Source organism: Pristiophorus japonicus, chromosome 3, assembly GCF_044704955.1.
Source record: "Pristiophorus japonicus isolate sPriJap1 chromosome 3, sPriJap1.hap1, whole genome shotgun sequence".
Taxonomy (NCBI): domain Eukaryota; kingdom Metazoa; phylum Chordata; class Chondrichthyes; family Pristiophoridae; genus Pristiophorus; species Pristiophorus japonicus.
This window is the reverse complement of record NC_091979.1, coordinates 306,294,472-306,316,010: the sequence shown is the minus strand read 5'-3', so window position 1 is coordinate 306,316,010 and position 21,539 is coordinate 306,294,472. Positions and strand designations below refer to the sequence as shown.

Genomic DNA, 21,539 nt, shown 5'->3' with positions numbered 1-21,539 from the left:
TCTCAACAGCTTACCATTCCACCAGATATAACAGCCAATGGGAACAGAAGGAGTTGTCACATTATTTTTTGGGGGAATTTTGGCTAGGACTGGGACAAATCAATCCTCCTTTCCAACTAGAGGTGCCAACCAGGATCAGGTTTTCTGGTTTTCCTCGCAGTTCCCCTGTTCCTTTCTAAATATATACTTTATATTATGACCAACAGGTGGAAATGCCTGAGAGTCCAGCAGCTGGGGTCTCTTTGGTCCTCCTGGACCAGTTATCTGGAGTTTATGGCGAGAGGACATCCTTGGTCGAAATTTTAAAGTTTCTGGTTAATTTTAAAACTTCAGAATGCGTATTTATGTTACAATCTACGAGATCTCTCGTTTCTTATCTGTTGTACCGTGATTATATGTGTCTGTGCGCACGAAGCACCATGGGGTTTTTGCAGACTCTGAGGGTCATTAGTCCCAATGGGAAGGATTTAAAGATGATTAAAGGAGTTGATGGAGTAGATGGAAACTCTTTCCTCAAGTAGGAGAGTTCAGCACAAGGTAGCATAACCTTAAAATTAGAGCTCGGGTGTTGAACAATGATGTCAGGAAGCACTACTTCACACAAAGGGTAGTGAAAATCTGGAACTCTCCCCCACAAGCTGTTGAGGCTAGGTCGAATGAAAATTTCAAATACAAGATTGATAGTACCATTATCTAATAAAAATCCAGGAGTTATGGAACCAAGGTGGGTAGATAGAGCTAAAATTCACACTAGCCACAATCTAACTGAATGGCAGAACAGGCTTGAGGGGCTGAATGGCTTACTCCTGGTAGTATTTCCCCCTCCCTTTGGGATTCTAATTACTCATGACTTCTGGTTCCAATAAGATCACTTACAGGAAGCTTATAGATTAAGCCCAACAGACAAAAGGGTTAGCTAAAGCCATTGAGTTATACCCAGAAATGTCCCAAGAGTTGTGTGACTCAGGGTTCCATGGTTTGGGAAAAAATTAGACCATGGAAATGATTAACTTACACATTTGACTTTGGCAATGGAAAACACATTATATGGGATGTGATGTAGGATCACTTGGAGATGTTGGTCGTTATTAGGAATATCCTAAATGGCTTCAAGAAACGTAGGTTCTGCAGCACTAATTTAGAGCTCTGAGGAAATGACAGAATGATACATGATGGTACAGAGTAGTTTGATTGTTGATGTAAACCTTGCCTTCCAAAAAGTTTATTTAAAAAAAAGGAGATCTGTCATGATTATAGGAGAGTTATTACATTGTATAGATGGCTGGTTGGAATCATGTGTGCAAAAGGTTGAGGGGCAGTGGACATGATTGGGGCAAATTTACAAGCAGAGCTCCACAGGGCTTCATCTTGGCTCAGTTGCTCAGTGACCCAGAAGATTGGTTAAGCAGAACCATTCTGCGATTTGTGGACAGAACAAAACTAATTCAGAACAAATTGGTAAGTTGCAGGACATTTTGGATAAGTTAGGCAAAGCACACAGTATATTGCAGATGCCATTTAACATACAGAAGTGTCGTGTCACGCACTTGGTTAGCAAACTCAGGCATGCATGTATAATGCAGGGGTACCTATTAAAATATAGGATCAGGAATGAGACAGTGGGGGGGGGGGGGGAGGGGGAGCTGATCGCTCATTAAAGCTGTACAAGCAGTGTGAGGTTGTTATAGAGAAATCAAATGAGAGTTTTAGGCTGTTTTGCTACATAGAAACATAGAAATTAGGTGCAGGAGCAGGCCATTCGACCATTCAATAAGATCATGGCTGATCATTCAACCTCAGTACCCCTTTCCTGCTTTCTCTCCATACCTCTTGATCCCTTTGGCACTAAGGGCCATATCTAACTCCCTTTTGAATATATCTAACAAACAGGCATCAACAACTTTCTGCGGTAGAGAATTCCACAGGTTAACCACTCTCTGAGTGAAGAAGTTTCTACTCATCTCGGTCCTAAATGGCTTACCCCTTATTCTTAGACTGTGACCCCTAGTTCTGGAACTCCACCAGCAACAGGAACATTCTTCCTGCCTCTAACCTGTCCAATCCTGTTAGAATTTTATATGTTTTTATGAGATCCCCTCTCATTCTTCTAAACTCCAGTGGATACAATCTCTCCTCATATGTCAGTCCTGCCATCCCGGGGATCAATCTGGTGGACCTTCGCTGCACTCCCTCAATAGCAAGAACGTCCTCCCTCAGATTAGGAGACCAAAACTGAACACAATATTCCAGGTGTGGCCTCACCAAGGCTCTATACAATTGCAGTAAGACCTCCCTGCTCCTATACTCAAATCCTCAACTTGCCATTTGCCTTCTTCACCGCCTGCTGTACTTGCATGCCAAACTTCAATGACTGATGTACCATGACACCCAGGTCTCGTTGCATCTCCCCTTGTCCTAATCTGTCATCATTCAGATAATATTCTGTCTTCCTGTTTTTGCCACCAAAGTGGATAACCTCACATTTATCCACACTATACTGCATCTGCTATGCATTTGCCCACTCACCTAACCTGTCCAAGTCACTCTGCAGCCTCTTACCATCCTCCTCGCAGCTCACACCGTCACCCAGCTTGGTGTCATCTGCAAACTTGGAGATATTACATTCAATTCCTTCATCTAAATCATTGATGTATATTGTAAATAGCTGGGGTCCCAGCACTGAACCCTGCGGCACCACACTGGTCACTGCCTGCCATTCTGAAAAGGACCAGTTTATCCCGACTCTCTGCTTCCTATCTGCCAACCAGTTCTCTATCCACTGCAGTACATTATCCCCAATACCATGTGCTTTAATTTTGCACACAAATCTCTTGTCTGGGACCTTGTCAAAGGCTTTTGAAAGTCTAAAATACACCACATGCACTGGTTCTCCCTTGTCCACTCTACTAGTTACATCCTCAAAAAATTCTAGAAGATTTGTCAAGCATGATTTTCCTTTCATAAATCCATGCTGACTTGGACCAATCCTGTCACTGCTTTCTAAATGCGCTGCGATTACATCTTTAATAATTGATTCCAACATTTTCCCCACTACTGATGTCAGACTAACCGGTGTCAAATGGTCTTTTACTATCTACTCTGTCCCATAATTTTAAAAACCTATCAAATTATCCCATAAACTCTGCTGTTCTAACAAAAACAGCCCCACGTTTCAAATCTTTTCATATTTGTATTTCCTCGTATCAGGTAGCATTCTAGTGAATCTGCACTGTACCATCTCTATTGCCTCAACTACCTTCCTATGGTGTGGAGTCCAAAACTGTAGTGCTCCAACTCACCATTACATCTCGACTTTTACATTCTATACCTTATGCCATGAAACTCAGTATTACAAAAGTTTGGCCTCATCCATTTGAGGTGCCCCTTTTAATATCCTGTGAACCTAACTCCCCCTCCCCAAATCCCATGGTTCTTCCACTCCCAGTTTCCCCCAATTATTTTTTTAACAAGAAAAATGTACATTTAACAAATTGTCACAAATAACAAAATGTAATCTGCCACTGTTTTGCCCAATCCACCATCTTATTATCCCCTTGTAGCCACCTTTGGCCCTCAATTATTTACTGTGCCTTCTATTCTAGTATTGTTTGCAAATTTGGACACCAGTCCCTCCAGCCCTAGATCCAAATAATTGATGTACACAGTGAATAGAAGCCATTCCAGAACAGTTTTTAATCCAATTTAATACCCGACCTCTAGTTCCATATATCCCTTTATCTTCTCCAATAGTCTCCTGGCTGGTAACTTGTCAAAGGCTTTCTGGAAGTCCATATACACCACATCCACCATCCATCACCTCAAAGAACTATCTGATTTGTCAAGTATGATCTTTCTTTCTGAAATCTGTGATACTGATTAATAGTAGGATTAGAGGTCATGCCCACAAAAACTGTAGGCAAAGGATTAAGTTAGGTACCATGAAGTGTTTCTTTTCATAGAAACATAGAAACATAGAAACATAGAAAATAGGTGCAGGAGTAGGCCATTCATCCCATGATAAAATGAAGTATTTCTGTCTATGATGCATATGATATTCTCTTCTTTCTTTCAGAAACAGTGGAATTAAAAAAGCAAGTTTGCTAAAAGTATATGGTCCAACTTGATTTAATGTACAATGTCCCCAGAGTGTACATTTTATGCTTGGTCATATACCAAGGGAGTTGCCAAACAGTTTCATTCAAATGCACGCATCTTGCGGATTTTGTTCGTATCTACGATCGGTTGGCAGCTCTTGAATTTAAGACACATTTAATTTTTCTTTGCACCTAATTTTGAAAAGTTTTGCTTTATCTTTGTTCAAATTGGGTAGTCCTTTTGAAACCTTGAGAGCACTAGGTAGGTCAGCGACTCTGCCATGCAACATTTAACATTTCAGGAATTGTGTGTCCGATTCAGTTTACCTAGATGACATGACTTAACTTTCCAACTCTTAAGCCTGAAACTGCTGTAAAGCTACAGGGCATCATTAGATCTGTTCATTAGTCCATTCATTATTTAATGTTTATTTATAGCATACGCCACAGTCTAGTGAAATATTTATTCTACAAATTTCCAAAGTCGAAAATCACATCAGGATACATGATATAACTAGTAAGGCAAAATGCACAAGGATTTTCTGTTTGATCTTTGGGGTTACTACAAATTATCTAAATACAAGGCAGGTAAAGGCAAAGGCCTGCTGTGTCACAGGAAGCGAATGCCTGCCAACGGGAGTGGTCGGAGATGCTGAACACGAGAAAAGTAAAGGTATTTCTCTTAGCAAACCGCTATCGTGCTCTTGAACAAACTGTCGAGTATGTAGGCACTACAGTCCTTTAATACAACTCAAGTTTCCAAGAAGGCAGTTTTAGCTATGGCTGGTTATTTGCCGGTTAGTGCATGGATAGGTTTGTAGGTTTGGCTCACTAAAAAGACTGGAGGTGGTATACCTCAGCTATTTATCTTGGCAAAGGATAGTTACTATCGACCAACTGAAATTAACCAATAACTGACTTTTTATTTTACAATTCTTTATTCACTTGAGTGTAGTTCTGCAGTTGCAAGTTCATTATGCTCTGATTCAGCTCTCTTTGAAGTATCCCAGAAGGATTCTAAGAAGCCCAAGTATTTAGATAAGTAATTGACTTGCTTATCTCATCTCAAGCTCCAGTTCAAACAGCTGCACTGGACACTTGGGGGAAAAAACTCAACCTTTTAGCCACAAAATTGCTTGTAACTGTGAAATGACTGATTGATTGAAAAAGCTACGAGAGCTACCATCTTCCTTAAAAAGTTGAACACAGCTTTGTCCACATTTCGCTACTCAACTCAGGAGGGCTTTGTATCCGATAATATATTTTTAAGCCATATCTATTTGGTGCAGGGACTGTACGGAGTACACAGATAGCTACACTCAGATGAGAAAACCAAAGGCTCTGGTTCTGGAACGCTCAGCCAAATCGGATTTGATCAGCTGATTCTTTCGATCACCAACTGCAGTTCACAGCCTTTCAATTTGAGTCATGCTGCCCACCTCTGCTCTTCGTTCACAGCAGTACTAAGGACAAGTTTAAACTGAGGAAGAGTGTTCGAAGATCAGGCCGACAAATCTGCCACCAAGCTCATGGTCTACAGGGATGCAGACATCTCAAATCACTGGGGAAATACCACTAACGATGTCTCTGCAAGATCCTGCAAAACCCCTGGGAGGACAGACGCACCAACGTTAGCGTCCTCGATCAGGCCAACACTCCCAGCATCGAAGCACTGACCACACTCGACCAGTTCCGTTGGGCGGGCCACTCGCATGCCTGACACGAGACTCCCAAAGCAAGCGCTCTACTCGGAACTCCTACACGGCAGGCGACCCAAAGGTGGGCAGAGGAAACGTTTCATGGACACCTTAAAGCCTCCTTGATAAAATGCAACATCCCCACTGACACCTGGGGATCCTTGGCCAAAGACCGCCCTAAGCGGAGGAAGTGCAGCCAGGAGGGCGATGAGCACCGAGTCTCACCGCCGAGAGCATGCAGATAGCAAACACAGGCAGCGGAAGGAACGTGCAGCAAACCAGTCCCACCTGTGACAGAGATTGTAATTCCCGTATTGAACTGTTCAATCAACTAAGAACTCACTTTTAGAGTGGAAGCAAGTCTTCCTCGATTTCGAGGGACTGCCTATGACGATGATGACCAAGGACAAGTTTAAATAGGGGATTGGGGGGGAGGGAGTTAGGTGTGGGAGCTGTTAACCACAATCAGCTGGATGAAGATATTTGCATTTTCTTGGGGCTCCATATTTTTTTTAATTACAATTAAAGGGAAAGAAAATCCAGAATTTTGTTTAAAATACTCCTTTTTTTCAGATCAGAAAATACTCCTACCTGAAATGACTTTTGGGTCTATGCCAGAGTATGGCCTTCTTCCTCGACAGGCCACTCCCAAAGTTATCCATTACAGTGGATTACTCCTGTGCATCTGGACAGACTTAAATGCAAACAGCAGAGCCATTGACATCCAGCTGCCCAACCCTAGAAAACCACCTACGAGCAATGAGTGACTCCATGTTTCTACACGCAAGAGTATCCCACCCTGTTTTCCATGCCAAGTATACACTGAAATTTCACATGTGAACAAACCTGAACACATTAAATAATGGAAACCTTACATCACTTGTTTTTTTTTTCATTCCACAAACAGAGCAACATTTGCAACACTAACCAAAACCAGACTCAGTAACATTAATTTACTTAAAATCTACAATCCTCAACTTCAATCCTACCCAAACCTTCTGTTGCCACAAGCCACAAGATAATATGGCACAAATCCCAAGGGGTACACGGTTACACTACAAAACTTCAGCTTCAAGGAACCAGTCGAAATATAATATTTCTCCCCATGTTTCTTGATAAATACAGTATATGACAAAAAGATTCTGCAACTACAAAATTTAAATGCCAAGAGCATGCAGCATATCGGTCAACTTTGTTACTTCTTGATAACTGTTGGTTGTTGTTCCCCTGCCTGTCCCCACTCTCCATCTCCACTAGTGAGCTTTACTGAAATGTTCTCCTCTCAATGCCTGCCTGCTTAGAATTAATTAGACACGCCTTGTTTCTAGGTTTGACTTCTGGCTCGTCACGAGTCTGGCGAATTAGAAAAGACTGGTAGATGCATGGATAGAAATAGGCTTCGTTGGCCATTGGTGGATAACCAAATCAAATGGGTGCCCAAGTCTACCAATGAGGTAGCAGCCTTTTTCTAATCCCACCAGGCACACAAAGTTCAAGCCAATCTTTCCAGAAGAACAAATATAGTTTGTGTGTCAAATTAAAGATGCAGCATCAGTGACTGGGATATGGCTCATCAGACATGACCATTCTATTCCAGAATGCGAAGATTATTCTGGTACAGCGTATAGCAGCCTCCCCCGCCTCCCTCCCCAGTCTTTCCAATTTCAATAAAATGTTCATAGTTTCCAGTAGTTCACAACAGTCGGACTAGGCAAGATGAAAATTTCTGTCAATCCCATCCCGATTACAATTTTCATCACAATGGAATGGAATCGCACTTCATTCCAAGACCTCACCCTCAATTGTAGGAGAGGGTTGCAGGTTAGGTAAGGGTGTGTCTCCGACACTATATTCTAGAACACCGTCCAATGTACTGGAATTTATTTTAATAGAAAATTCCTAACAGCTGTTGACTCCAGAGAGACAAGAATATTTGGGGTTCTCAATGAGTGAACCAAGACTCCACTGCAGCACCAGGATTTTTCTCCATCATGCTCTTAAGTAGCTGCCAAAATTTGTTTTTATATTTCCGCTGACTGTTCTTTATGCATTTCAATTCATAACCAGTGGCTGTTTCAGGTTTAAGGGAGTTCTCTTCCATTTGAGATTGTAGACTCAAGACCTCTCCAAAACTTTCAGTGCACCAGCGAGTGAGGAAGATATAGGCAGATGAAGTATGATGGAAGGAGGCTCGAGTGTTTGTTGAAAAGCAGCACAGATCAGTTGGGCCAAATGGCCTGTTTATGTGCTGTAAATTCTATGTAATACAGAATTAAATGTTTCTGCAGAGGTTCATCAATTTGCCCTTTTGAATGCAGAATTACAATGAAAGGGGATGAATAGGCCCTGCCCCACTATATATATTTATGCAAAATTGCAGAGAACCACCCCGATTAATGTAAAATAATTGGCACCAAGGTTAGTGCATTGACACACAAGAAAAATACTTAACTCAGTACACTTAAGGTTTTTTTTGCATTATACATAATTCAACACGACAAGTGAGACCTGTAACCACCAGTACTGCACCTCAGTGAGATACACACCGAAATGGTGCAAGCAGTAGATCGAATTTTGCAGAAGTGGACACAATATGCAAACTTCAGTCACCTTTTTACAGTAAAATACAATACCCTTCTGCCTCCAGGAGAGTTAAACGTTTGACTGAGTCGATCTACTCTCGCGAATCCAAATAGATCTTGCCTCCTTTGAAACCAGGAGTGGCAGATGTGATCGTGAATTCACGTGAAACAGAATTGGGCAGAAGGTGTGCAAAAATACGCAGCTACATTGTGATCACAGTGAAAATGGAGGTCCCTCGAAATGTAACATGATGCTTCAAATGTCCAAATATACTTTTTATCGAGGTGCAGCAGTTATGATTTTACGAAACAGTGACCGAGGAACACCACCTAGTTAATAGGCACACCCTTCTTTACAAATCTTGAGGTTATTTATTTTTTAATAAGCAGCCCAACCACTGCCAGTACAAAAAGACATTTATTTGCAAGTGGCAGCCACAGTTTACTGCAACACAACATGTGTGTCGGCTGCTGCACATTCCTATTCTTTGCGATGGCCTTTCGGAAACACTCGGGACAAATCAGAATTCATAAAATGCCCCCACCCCCAGTCGTCTTTAAAAGAATTACATGGCAAAAACAAAAGGCTTCATCCTCAAAACACCTGTTGCTATTTTTCTCTTAACTAAAGATCATGCGCTAAATTGAGAGATCACCAAAAAGGGAATGGAGAATTTGCTTTAAGAATAAATGATTATTGAGTGATTGGATGCACATTGGCCCCCATTATTGCTGGAGCTAGAGCCAGCCTCTCCCTCTCCCTCCCCCTGCCCACACACACAGCGGGCGGAGGGTGGCCGCTCGCCTTCTGTGCACCGGCCCCGGGGCCCAGCCCCAACTGACCAGACTCACGGCCCCGCTTGTGCCCCAGCTCCCAGCCGCCTCACACACACACGGGACCCAGGCTCCGGGAGCCAGACTAGGCCGCAGTGAAGGGAGCGGGAGCGGGAGGAGGGCGGCTGCCGAGCGGCCCGCCGGCCTGCAGCTGACTTACGATGGTGACGCTGGCCTTGCGCAGGTCGCGGTTCTCCTCCTGCAGGGCCTTGCACTTGAGCTTGTAGGTCTCCAGCTCGATCTTCAGCACCTTGTTCTCCTGCTGCAGCGACGCGAGCCGGTTGCTCAGCTCCTCCAGCTTGGAGGCCGAGATCACGACGCCGGCCTTGGCGGAAGGGGCGGCCGGGGAGGACGCGGGCGGCAGCGCCGACGAGCTGCCCGCCGCGTCCGTGTCGCTCTCGCTGGCGCTGTCCGCCATGTTGGGAGCCCGCTCGCTGCCTGCTCCCGGCTGGTGAGGCGGGGGAGGGGCCTGGGCATGGGGGGAGGGGCCTGCAAGGAGATGGGGAGGGTACTGGCCAGGGAGGAGGGGCCTGGGCAGGAGAGGGGCTTGCAGGGAGGAGGGGCGGGGGAGGGGCCTGGGCAGAGCAGGGAGGAGTGGCCTGGGCAGGGGGGGGGAGGAGTGGCCTGGGCAGGGGGGGGGGGGGGTGGCCTGGGCAGGGGGGGGAAGAGGACTGGGCAGGGAGGCAGAGACTGGCCCGGGGGGAGGAGCCTGAGCAGGGGGGGGCAGAGATTGGCCGGGGGGGAGGGGCCAGGGCAGGGTGGGTCTGGGCATGGGGGAGGTGCCTGCTGGGAGGAGGGGTGGGGACTGGCCATGGGGGAGGGGCCTGGGTAGAGAGAGGGGCCTGGCCTGGGGGGGAGGGGCCAGGGCAGGGGGGGAGAGGCCTGGGCAGGGGGGTGGCGGAGACTGGGCAGGGCAGGTGGGGAGGCGCCTGGACACGGAGGGGTCCGGGGGCATGGGGGGAGGGAGACTCGTCGGGTGGGCAGCGCCTGGCCAGGTGGGTGGGGCCTGCAGGGAGGAGGGGCGGGGATTGGCCGGGGGAAGGAGCGGGGGAGGGTACTGGCCAGGGGGGAGGGGCCTGGGCAGGGCAGTGGGTGTCTGGGCAGAGCAAGGAGGAGGGGTGGGGCCTGGGCAGGGGGGAGGGGACTGGCCTGGGGGGGAAGGGGCCTGGGCAGGGGTCTGGGCAGGGCAGGGGAGGGCCTGGGCAGAGCAGGGAGGAGAGGTGGGGCCTGGGCAGGGTGGAGGGGACTAGCCGGGGGAGAGGGGCCTGGGCAGGGGGGAGAGACCTGGGCAGGGGGGCAGAGACTGGTCGGGGGGAGGAACCTGGGCAGGGTGGGCATGGGGGGTAGGAGCCTGTTGGGAGGAGGGGCGGAGACTGGCCGGGGGGAGGGTCCTGAGCTGGGCAGGGGGGCCTGGGCAGGGCAGGTAGGGAGGGGCCTGGACACGAGGGGGCTGGGGCATGGGGGGAGGGAGACTCGTCGGGGGGGCGGCGCCTGGCCAGGTGGGTGGGGCCTGCAGGGAGGAGGGGCGGGGACTGGCCAGGGGGGGGCGAGGCCTGCAGGGAGGACGGGGACTGGTCGGGGGAGGGGCCAGGCCTGGGGCGGGGGGGGGGAGACTGGCAGGGGAGGGCAGGGCCTGGCCAGGGGAACGGAGACTGACCGAGGAGCGGGGCCTGTAGTTGGGGTTGGGGGGGCCTGCAGGGAGGAGGGACGGAGATTGGTCACGGGGGGAGGGGGGGGGCAAGGCCTGCAGGGAAGGGGGGGGCCTGCAGGGAGGAGGGGTGGAGACTGGTCAGGTGGGGAGGGCTTGCAGGGAGGGCCAGAGACTGGTCAGGGGGGGGCGGGGCCTGCAGGGTGGGGGGGGGGTGGTGTCCTGCAGGGAGGAGGGGCAGAGACTGGCCGGGGGGAGGGGCCTGCAGGGAGGGGTATGGCCAAGGAGAGGGCGGAGCCTGTTCCGGGAGAGGAGCGGGGTGGGGCGGGGCTGGAGCTCCCTGCTCCTGGCTCTTGGTGGTTCATGTGCCAATCCATTGAAACATGTTTCCAATGTTCGCTTTGGTTAGACATCCGTAAGACAAAGGTCTTCCACCAGCCTGTCCTCACTACACATAGAAACATAGAAAATAGGTGCAGGAGTAGGCCATTTGGCCCTTCGAGCCTGCACCACCATTCAATAAGATCATGGCTGATCATTCACCTCAATACTCCTTTCCTGCTTTCTCTCTATACCCTTTGATCCCTTTACCCGTAAGGGCCATATCTAACTCCCTCTTGAATATATCCAATGAACTGGCCTCAACAACTCTCTACGGTAGGGAATTCCACAGGTTCACAACTCTCTGAGTGAAGAAGTTTCTCCTCATCTCAGTCCTAAATGGCTTACCCCTTATCCTTAGACTATGTCCCCTGGATCTGGACTTCCCCAACATCGGGAACATTCTTCCTGCATCTAACCTGTCCAGTCCCATCAAAATTTTATATGTTTCTATGAGATCCCCTCTCATCCTTCTAAACTCCAGTAAACCCCAGTCGATCCAGTCTCTCCTGATATGTCAGTCCTGCCATTCCGGGAATCAGTCTGATGAAACTACACTGCACTCCCTCAATAGCAAGAATATCCTTCCTCATATTAGGAGACCAAAACTGAACACAATATTCCAGGTGAGGCCTCACCAAAGCCATGTACAACTGCAGTAAGACCTCCCTGCTCCTATCCCCTAGCTATGATAGCCAGGTGGGACCTTGTCAAAAGTTTTTTGAAAATCCAAATGCACCACATCCACTGGTTCTCCCTTATCCATTCTACTAGTTACATCCTCAAAAAATTCCAGAAGATTTGTCAAGCATGATTTCACCTTCATAAATCCATGCTGACTTGGACCAATCCTGTCACTGCTTTCCAAATGCGCTGCTATTTCATCCTTAATAATTGATTCCAACATTCTCCCCACTACTGATGTCAGGCTCTCCTTCCTTTTTTAAAAAGAGGGGTTACATTAGCTATCCTCCAGTCCATAGGAACTGATCCCGAGTCGATAGACTGTTGGAAAATGATCACCAATGCATTCACTTCCTTAAGTACTCTGGGATGCAGACCATCAGGCCCCGGGGATCTATCGGCCTTCAATCCCATCAGTTTCCCTAACACAATTGCATGCCTAATAAGGATTTCCTTCAGTTCCTCCTTTTCACTAGACCCTCGGTCTCCTAGTATTTCCGGAAGGTTATTTGTGTCTTCCTTCGTGAAGACAGAACCAAAGTATTTGTTCAACTGGTGTGTCCTCAACATTCATGTAAATTAGCCAGTTCATTATCATCATCATAGGCAGTCACTCGGAATCGAGGAAGACTTGTTTCCACTCTTGAAATGAGTCCTTAAGTGGCTGAGCAGTCCAATACGAGAGCCACAGTCCCTGTCACAGGTGGGGCAGATAGTCGTTGAGGGAAGGGGTGGGTGGGACTGGTTTGCCACATGTTCTTTCCGCTGCCTGCGCTTGATTTCTGCATGCTCTCGGCGATGAGACTCGAGGTGCTCAACGCCCTCCCAAATGCACTTCCTCCACTTAGGGGATTCCCAGGTGTCAGTGGAGATGTTGCACTTTTTTCGGAAGACTTTGAGGGTGTACCTGTAACGTTTCCTCTGCACACCTGTGGCTCGTTTGCCGTGAAGGAGTTCCAAGTAGAGCACTTGCTTTGGGAGTCTCGTGTCTGGCATGCGGACAATGTGGCCTGCCCAGCAGAGCTGATCAGGCCCTCAAAACTGTCACCATTAGCCAGTTGTGGACATGCAGAATGGCAGACTATGCTTCCTGACCCTTCTTTTTATAAAGCTTTTTATCATTTCTTCTCATTCCTTTCTTTCCCATCTCTCCTAGGATCACATCTGCATTGGACTAGCTCAGTGTTCCTTATTATGTTGTGTGCACCATACCTCACGTTTTTTTGGTGTTTTTGGGTGGAATATTTTAATTTGATGTGTGCAGAAAAACACAGCAGAAAAATATAAAAGCTTCATTCACTAACATTTTGGCTCAGTCAGAGTTTTGGAGTCCTGAGTTTCATTCTCTTTGTTAACACAACCTGAACCCAGCAATATGTTAATGCCTTATTAACTAGATGTGTTTCAAAGTATTACTAGACTGTGGGAGTTCAACCTAAGCGTGAGCAGAAAAGAAATGTGTACTTCTGGATGATGTCGCCAAAAGCTTAGCATGTAAATGTTGAAGTAGAGGGAAACCAAGGAAGGGACCTCTGTATTGCACTGGAGGAGACCATGCGGACAGAGAAGAAGAAACCATTGGGGTGATATAATGTGCTTAGACTGTGATATGTATGAATAAAGCCAGCCAGGAGCTGCGTAGGTGGGCTTCACAAAAAAAATTGGAGGATATGTTGGTCATTGGTGTCAAAGGTGACGAAGCAATCAAGGAAATCAAAGAGAGACAGATGGCCGATGTTATATATACAGACTATAGATATACTCTCTGTGTAGTCACTGTATCGTTGCATAAGATGGAGACTTGTTACCTGATGTACTATCAATAAGGTTTACACTGTGTATATACTATGCTGGCACCTCTAGAGGGTGCAACTGGTGGAGACTGGGGTTTCCTGTCCCTGTGGCAGAGGCTGTCCACCAGAGGGCACTGCGGTGGGAGACCTGAGGGTCACCTGCATAGGTGTGCAGGGCCCAGTATAAAAGGCTGCTCACCATGATTGTGCCTCACTCTGGAGTTACGAATAAATGACCAAGGTCACTACAGTTTGTGTACAACTCACTGCCTCGTGGAATCATTCACAAGTACATTACAGACATAACAGCCACAATCACAGTTGCACAGTTTGTGACTTTGACCAACGCATTCTTGAAAGAAAAGAAAGACTTGCATTTATTTAACGCCTTTCACAACCACTGGACGTCTCAAAATGCTTTACAGCCAATGCAGTACTTTTGGAGTGTAGTTACTGTTGTAATGTAGGAAACGCAGCAGCCAAATTGCACACAGCAAGCTCCCACAAACAGCAATGTGATAATGACCAGACAATCTGTTTTTGTTATGTTGATTGAGGGATAAATATTGGTCAGGACACCGAGGATAACTCCCCTACTCTTCTTCGAAATAGTGCCATGGGATCTTTTATGGCCACCTGAGAGGGGGCCTTGGTTTAATGTCTCATTCGAAAGACAGCACCACCGACAGTGCAGCACTCCCTCAGCACTGCACTGGAGTATCAGCCTAGATTTTGGTGCTCAAGTCCCTGGAGTGGGACCTGAACCCAGGACCTTCTGACCCAGAGGCGAGAGTGCTACCCACTGAGCCACAGCTGACACTATAGTGGATGACTGGGGCACAAACCAGACTGGAGGGTCTCAAATAAGCAGAAGTTATTGTAGTGGGAGCATAACTGTGAGGCAATGTTGCATTCCGAGGGGCCGATTTTGATGAACTTACCGCTGACTGCTGCCGACATTCCTCTGCTCGAACCGCCCGGTGCCACTTTTGACGTGGCCTGGAGCGGGCGGGAGTGGACAGCAGCCGGGAAGCGCCCGCTGACGTCAGCAGACGGCCGATGCGCGTAAATAGACTACCACCCGCCGAGATGCCAGATTGGTGCTCCGTACTGAATGGTGAGTGTCAAGATCCTGTAAAAAAGGTGAATGGAATGTTTATAAATGATTTCTTTACGGGTACTTATCTGGATGGGGTCCCCTGAACGTCCTCAGATGCTTCTTTTTTTTTGTTAATAATTTTAACATTTTTACCTCTTCGACCCTCCATCCTCGGCGGCACTTGGGCAGCAAGCACCTCTGCTGCCGAGAATGAGACCTCCCGCCCGCTGACACCCAGATTGGCGGCGTACGTCGTTGACTTGCCGCCCGCCGACTTTCGAGGGACCTCGGCGATGAAAACTCCGCCGAAAGCACCGTCCGGTACCTCGGCGGCCATCGGCGGCACTTTGGGCGGGCGGGGGCCTTGACCAAGTTCAGCCCCCAAGATCTCGAAGAGAAAGAGAAGGTTGGAGATAGGGCAGTAGTTGGAGAGAAAGGAGGGGTTATGTAAGAAAAGATAATTTCTTCAATTTTTGCTCATGCAGGAGTAAATGAAGTTGCCAATCGGTGTAGTGAAAGTGGACGTTTCAAATCAAGTCAAATTGTGGCGTTATCCAAATCAAACAGTGATGTGCCACGATTTATCCTGCAGTACGCTTGTAATCTACAGTGAAGCTAATTTTATTTCTCAGAATATTACAAGAAAATATATTACCTAAGTGCACTGAAAATAGAATATGCATGGTCAGAGATTTGATGTAGTTTGTATCCCCATTTTGAAATTGGCCATAGCCCAACCATGACTTTATCACATTTGAGCAATCTGGTCTGCTTCTCTTGTGGAGATGTGCACCATATCACTCAGCTGGCTACGATTATTTCCTCCATTTGTCTAATAGGTTAAGTAGCAATCGCCAGAGTCACATTAGTGAGATACCTTGTCACTGTTCAGGCTTTTAAAACCTTTCTCTGTCAGTGGCTTGTACCAGATTCTCCTCAGACAAGCCTCATTCCGCAAAGTACATCACAGGTTGCTTAGCTTACAATTAATCTATTAAAAAAGAAAGACTTGCATTTATATCACACCTTTCACAGTCTCAGGACGTCCCAAAGCTCTGTACAGCTAATTAAGTACTTTCGAAGTGTAGTCACTGTTGTAATGTAGGACATTTTGCACTAATACTCTGCACCAGATTTCCGCTACATCTTCTGTCAACCTGGAAAGGAGAAAGTATCCCACTCAAAGCCTGATTTGTAATGGTTAAAGCTACTAATCCAATTTATTTACATCAGAATTATTTACAGTGGCACAGAAACAGACAAATACTATACAGCACAAGTATTCATTTACAGTACAATATTTAAAATGACTGCTTGAAGAATCCATGACTCACTCAGCTAATAAGAAAATAAGAACATAAGAAATAGGAGCAGGAGTAGGCCACTTGGCCCCTCGAGCCGGCTCCGCCATTCAATAAGATCATGGCTGATCCTCTACCTCAACTCCACCTTCCTTCACTGTCCCCACATCCCTTGATTCCCTTAATATCCAAAAATCTATCGATCTCCGCCTTGAATATGCTCAACAACTGAGCCTCCACAGCCCTCTGGGGCAGAGAATTCCAAAGATTCACCACCCTCTGAGTGAAGAAATTTCTCCTCATCTCAGTCCTAAATGGCTGACCATTTATTCTGAGACTGTGAACCCTGGTTCTAGACTCCCCAGCCAGGGGAAACATCCTCCCTCTATCTATCCTGTCAAGCCCTGTAAGAATTTTGTAATTCTGGCAAACACTTGAAACTACACCATCCCTTGTTATAATAGGTAAGCCACTCATTCATGTAGCTCAATGCTACTGCACCAGAACTGCTTACCACTGACATTTCTTTCTCTTTTATACATTTAATTTATTTGAAGACAGAGCTATCTATCATGCGAAAAGGAAAATAGCACAGAATCTTGTAATATTATACCACAATATTATTAAGACCAGCTCATGGAATGCTAATGAGAGGGTAAACAAAACAGATGCAAAATTCGGATTCAAAATGGGTGCTACGGGTGCCAAAATGGTGTCGATGTGCGTGCGCACACTTGTCAGGCGAATCGCGCCAGACGCCAGAGTTGCCAGATCATGACGTCAATCAGCGTGTATTTGATGCCAATGCTGCCATTTGGAAGCTCAACGCTCCAGCTAACACCTCTCTTAAACTCACACAGCTGAACACACGTTCAGCAGCAGGAAGGCCCCCCCCCCCCCCCACCAGTGCTATTTCAAGGGATCATCACCGAGCTACAAGTTAGTTGCTGGTTGATTTCTACTGACTGTTGCTACGGTTCTACAAGTGTTTGGTGCTTTCTATAGTTGTTTAAAGTTGCTAACGTCGACACGGAGTGGTGTGGCAGGTGCTGAAGGGCTTTCTCCTGACTTCAAGGCTTCTGCACAAACTACTTGCTCCCAGACATGGATGTACTAGTAGGAATTCCCCTTCGACTACAGCATGACTTGGAGAAAGAACAGAGGGAGGAGGAGGAGGAGCGGGGGAGAAGGGCTCCCAGCAGGAGGCCATATCTACCCAGGGTGTTCAGGGAGCAATTCTCCTATCTGAACCTCAGAGGCGAACAACGTGTGTGACGTCTGTGATTCAGTGAGTACATCCTCACTGAAATCTTCCACCTGCTGCAGCCACAACCGCAACCTCAGGGCAGGGCAAGGACTGCTTTGACAAGGTGACCGTGGCGATGAACTTTTAAGTGTCGGGCTTCTTCCAGGCTGGTGCTGGGGATATTGGCAACATCTCGCAGTTTGCCGTCCATTCTTGTGTAAGGGAGGTAACTGAGGCTCTCTATTCCAATATATTTCCTTCTCTCTGGCCAGAGAGCAGCAGGCGAAGAGAGCACGCAGCTTTGCGAGAATGGCGGGTTCCCCATGGTGCTGGCTGCCATTGAGCGCACGCACATCGCTTTGCGGGCGCCGCATGTCAACTCTGCCCTATACCAGAAAGGAATTCCACTCCCAGCTGGTGTGCGACCATCGGCAGCGAATCATGCAGGTCAATGCCCGGCATCCTGGCGGCAGTCATGATGCCTTCATTCTTCGGCAGACCGCTGCGACATCTGCATTTGAGTCACCATGGCAAACCAAAGGGTGGCTACTGGATGACAAGGGCTACCCACTGACGAGATGGCTCATGACGCTGATGCGCAACTCACGCACACACGAGCAGCATGCAAACAATGAGATTCATGCTGCCACACTAAATGTGCTGGAGCAGACCATTGGCGTACTGAAACAATGCTTCTGCTGCCTGGACCGCTCTGGAGGACCCTTGCAGTTTTCAGCAGAGCGGGTATCAAAATTCGGGGTAGTCTGCTGCATGCTGCACAACCTCGCCGTCATGAGGGCACAGCCCTTGCCACCAGCTATACAGCGGTAAGCTGAGGAGCAGGAAGGGGAAGGGAGGAGGCAAGCTAGGCAGCCCATTTCTGGCAAGGCTCCCCGTGAAGAACTCATCCGAGTGTGATACCAGTCACCGCAACCCCAATTCCCTATTCACCAACAGTCCCACACCTTACCTTCCCTCTGTCACTAACCATCGCAGCTTCTGCTATGCCACAATGCAAACACAAATGCCTCCACAAGATAAACATTCCAATCTAAATTTATAAATGAAATCATGCCATATTGCATACAAATGTAAACTAATCACCCTTGTGCCTTCCCTCAGTACTTGTCTTCTGTGTGTCTTTGCCTGGTCTAATGCTCCTACACAGTGCTACTCAGTGGCTGCAGCATGGCTGGTGGAAGGCTGCTGGCATTCAGTGGAGGAGACTGCAGATGGCCTTGGAAGATGACCTCAAGCAGCTCTGAGCCTAGAAGGTCCGGATGCAGACTAAACTATCTTGGCGTGGGCGACAGTGGTCTGGGCTGGCTGGCTGACAGGCAACGACAAGGATACTGATGGATTGGGAATGGTTGGAGGACAAATACTGTCATCCTAGGAGAGAACAGCAAGTTCGTGCTCCATGGAGCCACTGCCACTTCCCCGGAGCAGGACCTCAAAAATCTGAACAATTTGTTTGGGGACAGATTGCTGGACTGATGTGACACCCTGCAAGCCCCTTTGAACACTGTAATCCAGAGCCATAATGACAGCAGTCTGAGCTTCCATTGCATAGAATCATAGAAATTTACAGCATGGATGGAAGCTATTTCGGTCCATCGTGTCGACTCCGGCCGACAAAGAGCTATCCAACTTAATCCCACTTTCCAGCTCTAGGTCCATAACCCTGCAGGTTATGGCACTTCAAGTGCACATCCAAGTACTTTTTAAAAATGGTGAGGGCTTCTGCCTCTACCTCCCTTTCAGGCAGTCCGTTCCAGACCCGTACCACCCTCTCCGTGAAGAAAATTCCCCTCAAATCCCTTCTAAGCCTCCAAGTAATTAGTTTAAATCTATGCCCCCTGGTTATTGACCCCTTTGCTAACGGAAATAGGTCCTTCCTATCTGTTGTGAAGGCCACGTTAGTGAATTGAAGAGGACTTACTGTGATTGAAAGGCTGAATTAGAGGGAGCAGCATGCGGCGGCCCAGCTCGGCCCAGCCCGGAAATCGGCACGGTCTCGGCCTGCAAGACCATCAGCAGGCCGGGTCCATCAGAGGGAGCAGGGAGCAACGCGTGCTGCTGCAGGATGGCGACGGCTGGGAAGCCAGGTCGCTGATTGCAGTGCGGGCAGGCACAGCAGGAGGGGCGAAGGAGCAAGAATTTGTAGAAGGAAGTGACCAGGGCCAAGGAGAAGTATGAGTCTGTGGCCCAGAAGAGGCGAGAGCCCAGGGGCAGCACGAGCCAGCCCACACTGCGATATGTATGTGTGCTAGGTCCGTGCAGCAGAGCAGGTCTCCAGGCATCTTGGTTAATCCTTGCCATTGGACCAAGACCTAGCTCTGTCAAGCCTGTGTGGTGGCTGGTGTGCAACGGCCACCACACATTAAAAAAAATCCACGCACAGGCATCTTCCACCCTTCAGGATGTAGTTCGGGATCTGGAATATTAGGTCCTTCATTGAAACACCTGTGAACTCATTCCTTTTTGACCTGGAAGCAAGTCATCTTCGCTCTGAGGGACTGCCTATGATGATGATGATGGTCCTTAGATGCTCCAATAATGACTCCATGAGGTAATATGTTGTACTTGAACTGTAGTGACCTTAGTCTTTTATTAGTTAACTCCAGAATGAGGATCACACCTGGTGGCCTGCCTTTTATACCAGGCCAGGCACACCTGTACAGAAAACCTCTGGTGGCACACCTTGAGATAGTATCAACAGGAGCCATGTAGGATACATGACATCACATCCCCCTGAGCCTTTAGTGCAAATCGCCTCTGCATTGACTGTGCTCTGGGCTTAGCTCGATGTGGGCTTTGTCTGGTTGACCCTTGGCAGGTCATTTCAATCTTGAGTGGTTGGGTGCAGTAGCGTGCTGGTGGTTGCTGTCTGTGTGTGTGTGTCCCTGACCACTCCATTCTCCCAACCCCACCCATCACATTGATTATGGCAGGGGTTCCTAGCATTCATGTACATTCAAGTTCAGGAAGGTGGGTTTTGCATTGTTTTTGTGGTTCCATGGTGCGACATTAGATGCCTTGTCGATGCAGTGACTGGTGCGTGAGGACAAGCTAGTTCCGGAGCTGCTGGGTTGTGTCCCTGCAGTTCTGGTGGCGGCTCAGTGCCGGGTGCTAGCAGTGGGAACCCAGTTGGCTCGCGTAGCCTGCTCTCGGGGCTGTTGCCGTGGTCCCTAGCGTTGGGCCAGTTCACAGATGCTTGTGACCACCCTGTTCTTTCTTTGCCCCCTGGGTCCCAGCTGCTCCCTGAGGAGCTGTCGGCTAGCAGTGCACAGGGAACTGCTGACTCGTTGGCCTGAGCGTCGTTTGGTTTGGGATCCTGGCTGGTGCCTGTTTCCTTTGGGGGAATTGTGGCGGGTGACCCTACATCTATGGGTATGGCCTTGGTGGCGATGGGGTCTGGGGACTGTGCCTTAGCGCAGTCTGCTCCTTCAGGCTCGTGGCAGTTGGTGCCATCGGGTGCCTGAGAGGTGGAGCCGATCAGGGGCAGGGTATCGATACCGGTGCCATTGCCCTACTGAGGTCGCTTGCTCTGCAGCTCGTGTGGGTCGGCTGCTTGTGGCCACACTGCATGGTGCATGACTCTGGTCCCCGGGACACAGGCAAAAGCATTGGGTAGCTCGCTGGACCTGTGTGCTCCCGATGGGTGTCTGCCCACTGCATCGGCTGCGTGCAGTTGAAACCCTGCATTGCACAACTTTTCATTACTTATGCTGGACACACTGTGGTTCCGATTGCGATCGCGCAACTTTTTCTCGCTGGTTGTATGTGCACAGTTCAGATCATCAGTTGCACATTTTACATTATCAATTACACTTTTTTCCTCTGACTTACAATTGATGTTACATTGCTCAAGTGTGTGGAACTGTCCGTTTAATTGTGGTGGGTTGCCGGCCTCCTTTAAGAGAGCCTTGCTTTCTTTACCCCAATCTGCTTCTCCGTTTGGTGCCATGTGTTGCTCCTTCAGCGCTGCACCTCGTGGTCCCTGTCATGTATTCAACCAGCATTGTAACCCATGTATAAACTGACCTAAGTTGTTCACCGTGAGAACACTGACCACTAGGTGGGAGACACTCCTAACCTGGACCTACAGGTATAAAAGGGGAAGCTCCACCCACCTTCATCACTTGAGTGCTAAGGAATAAAGGACAGGTCACAGACT

General features: G+C 48.1%; 1 protein-coding gene across 1 annotated transcript in view; it reads right to left on the bottom strand.

Moving 5' to 3' along the window:
* ccdc6b (coiled-coil domain containing 6b) overlaps positions 1-9,681 on the bottom strand; it is a 72,140-nt gene extending 62,459 nt beyond the window's left edge. The window contains exon 1 of the mRNA XM_070874073.1: positions 9,368-9,681. Coding sequence (XP_070730174.1) covers positions 9,368-9,625 — 258 coding nt within the window. The 5' untranslated portion in view covers positions 9,626-9,681. The remainder of the gene's footprint in view (positions 1-9,367) is intronic.
* Positions 9,682-21,539: the final 11,858 nt, after the last annotated feature.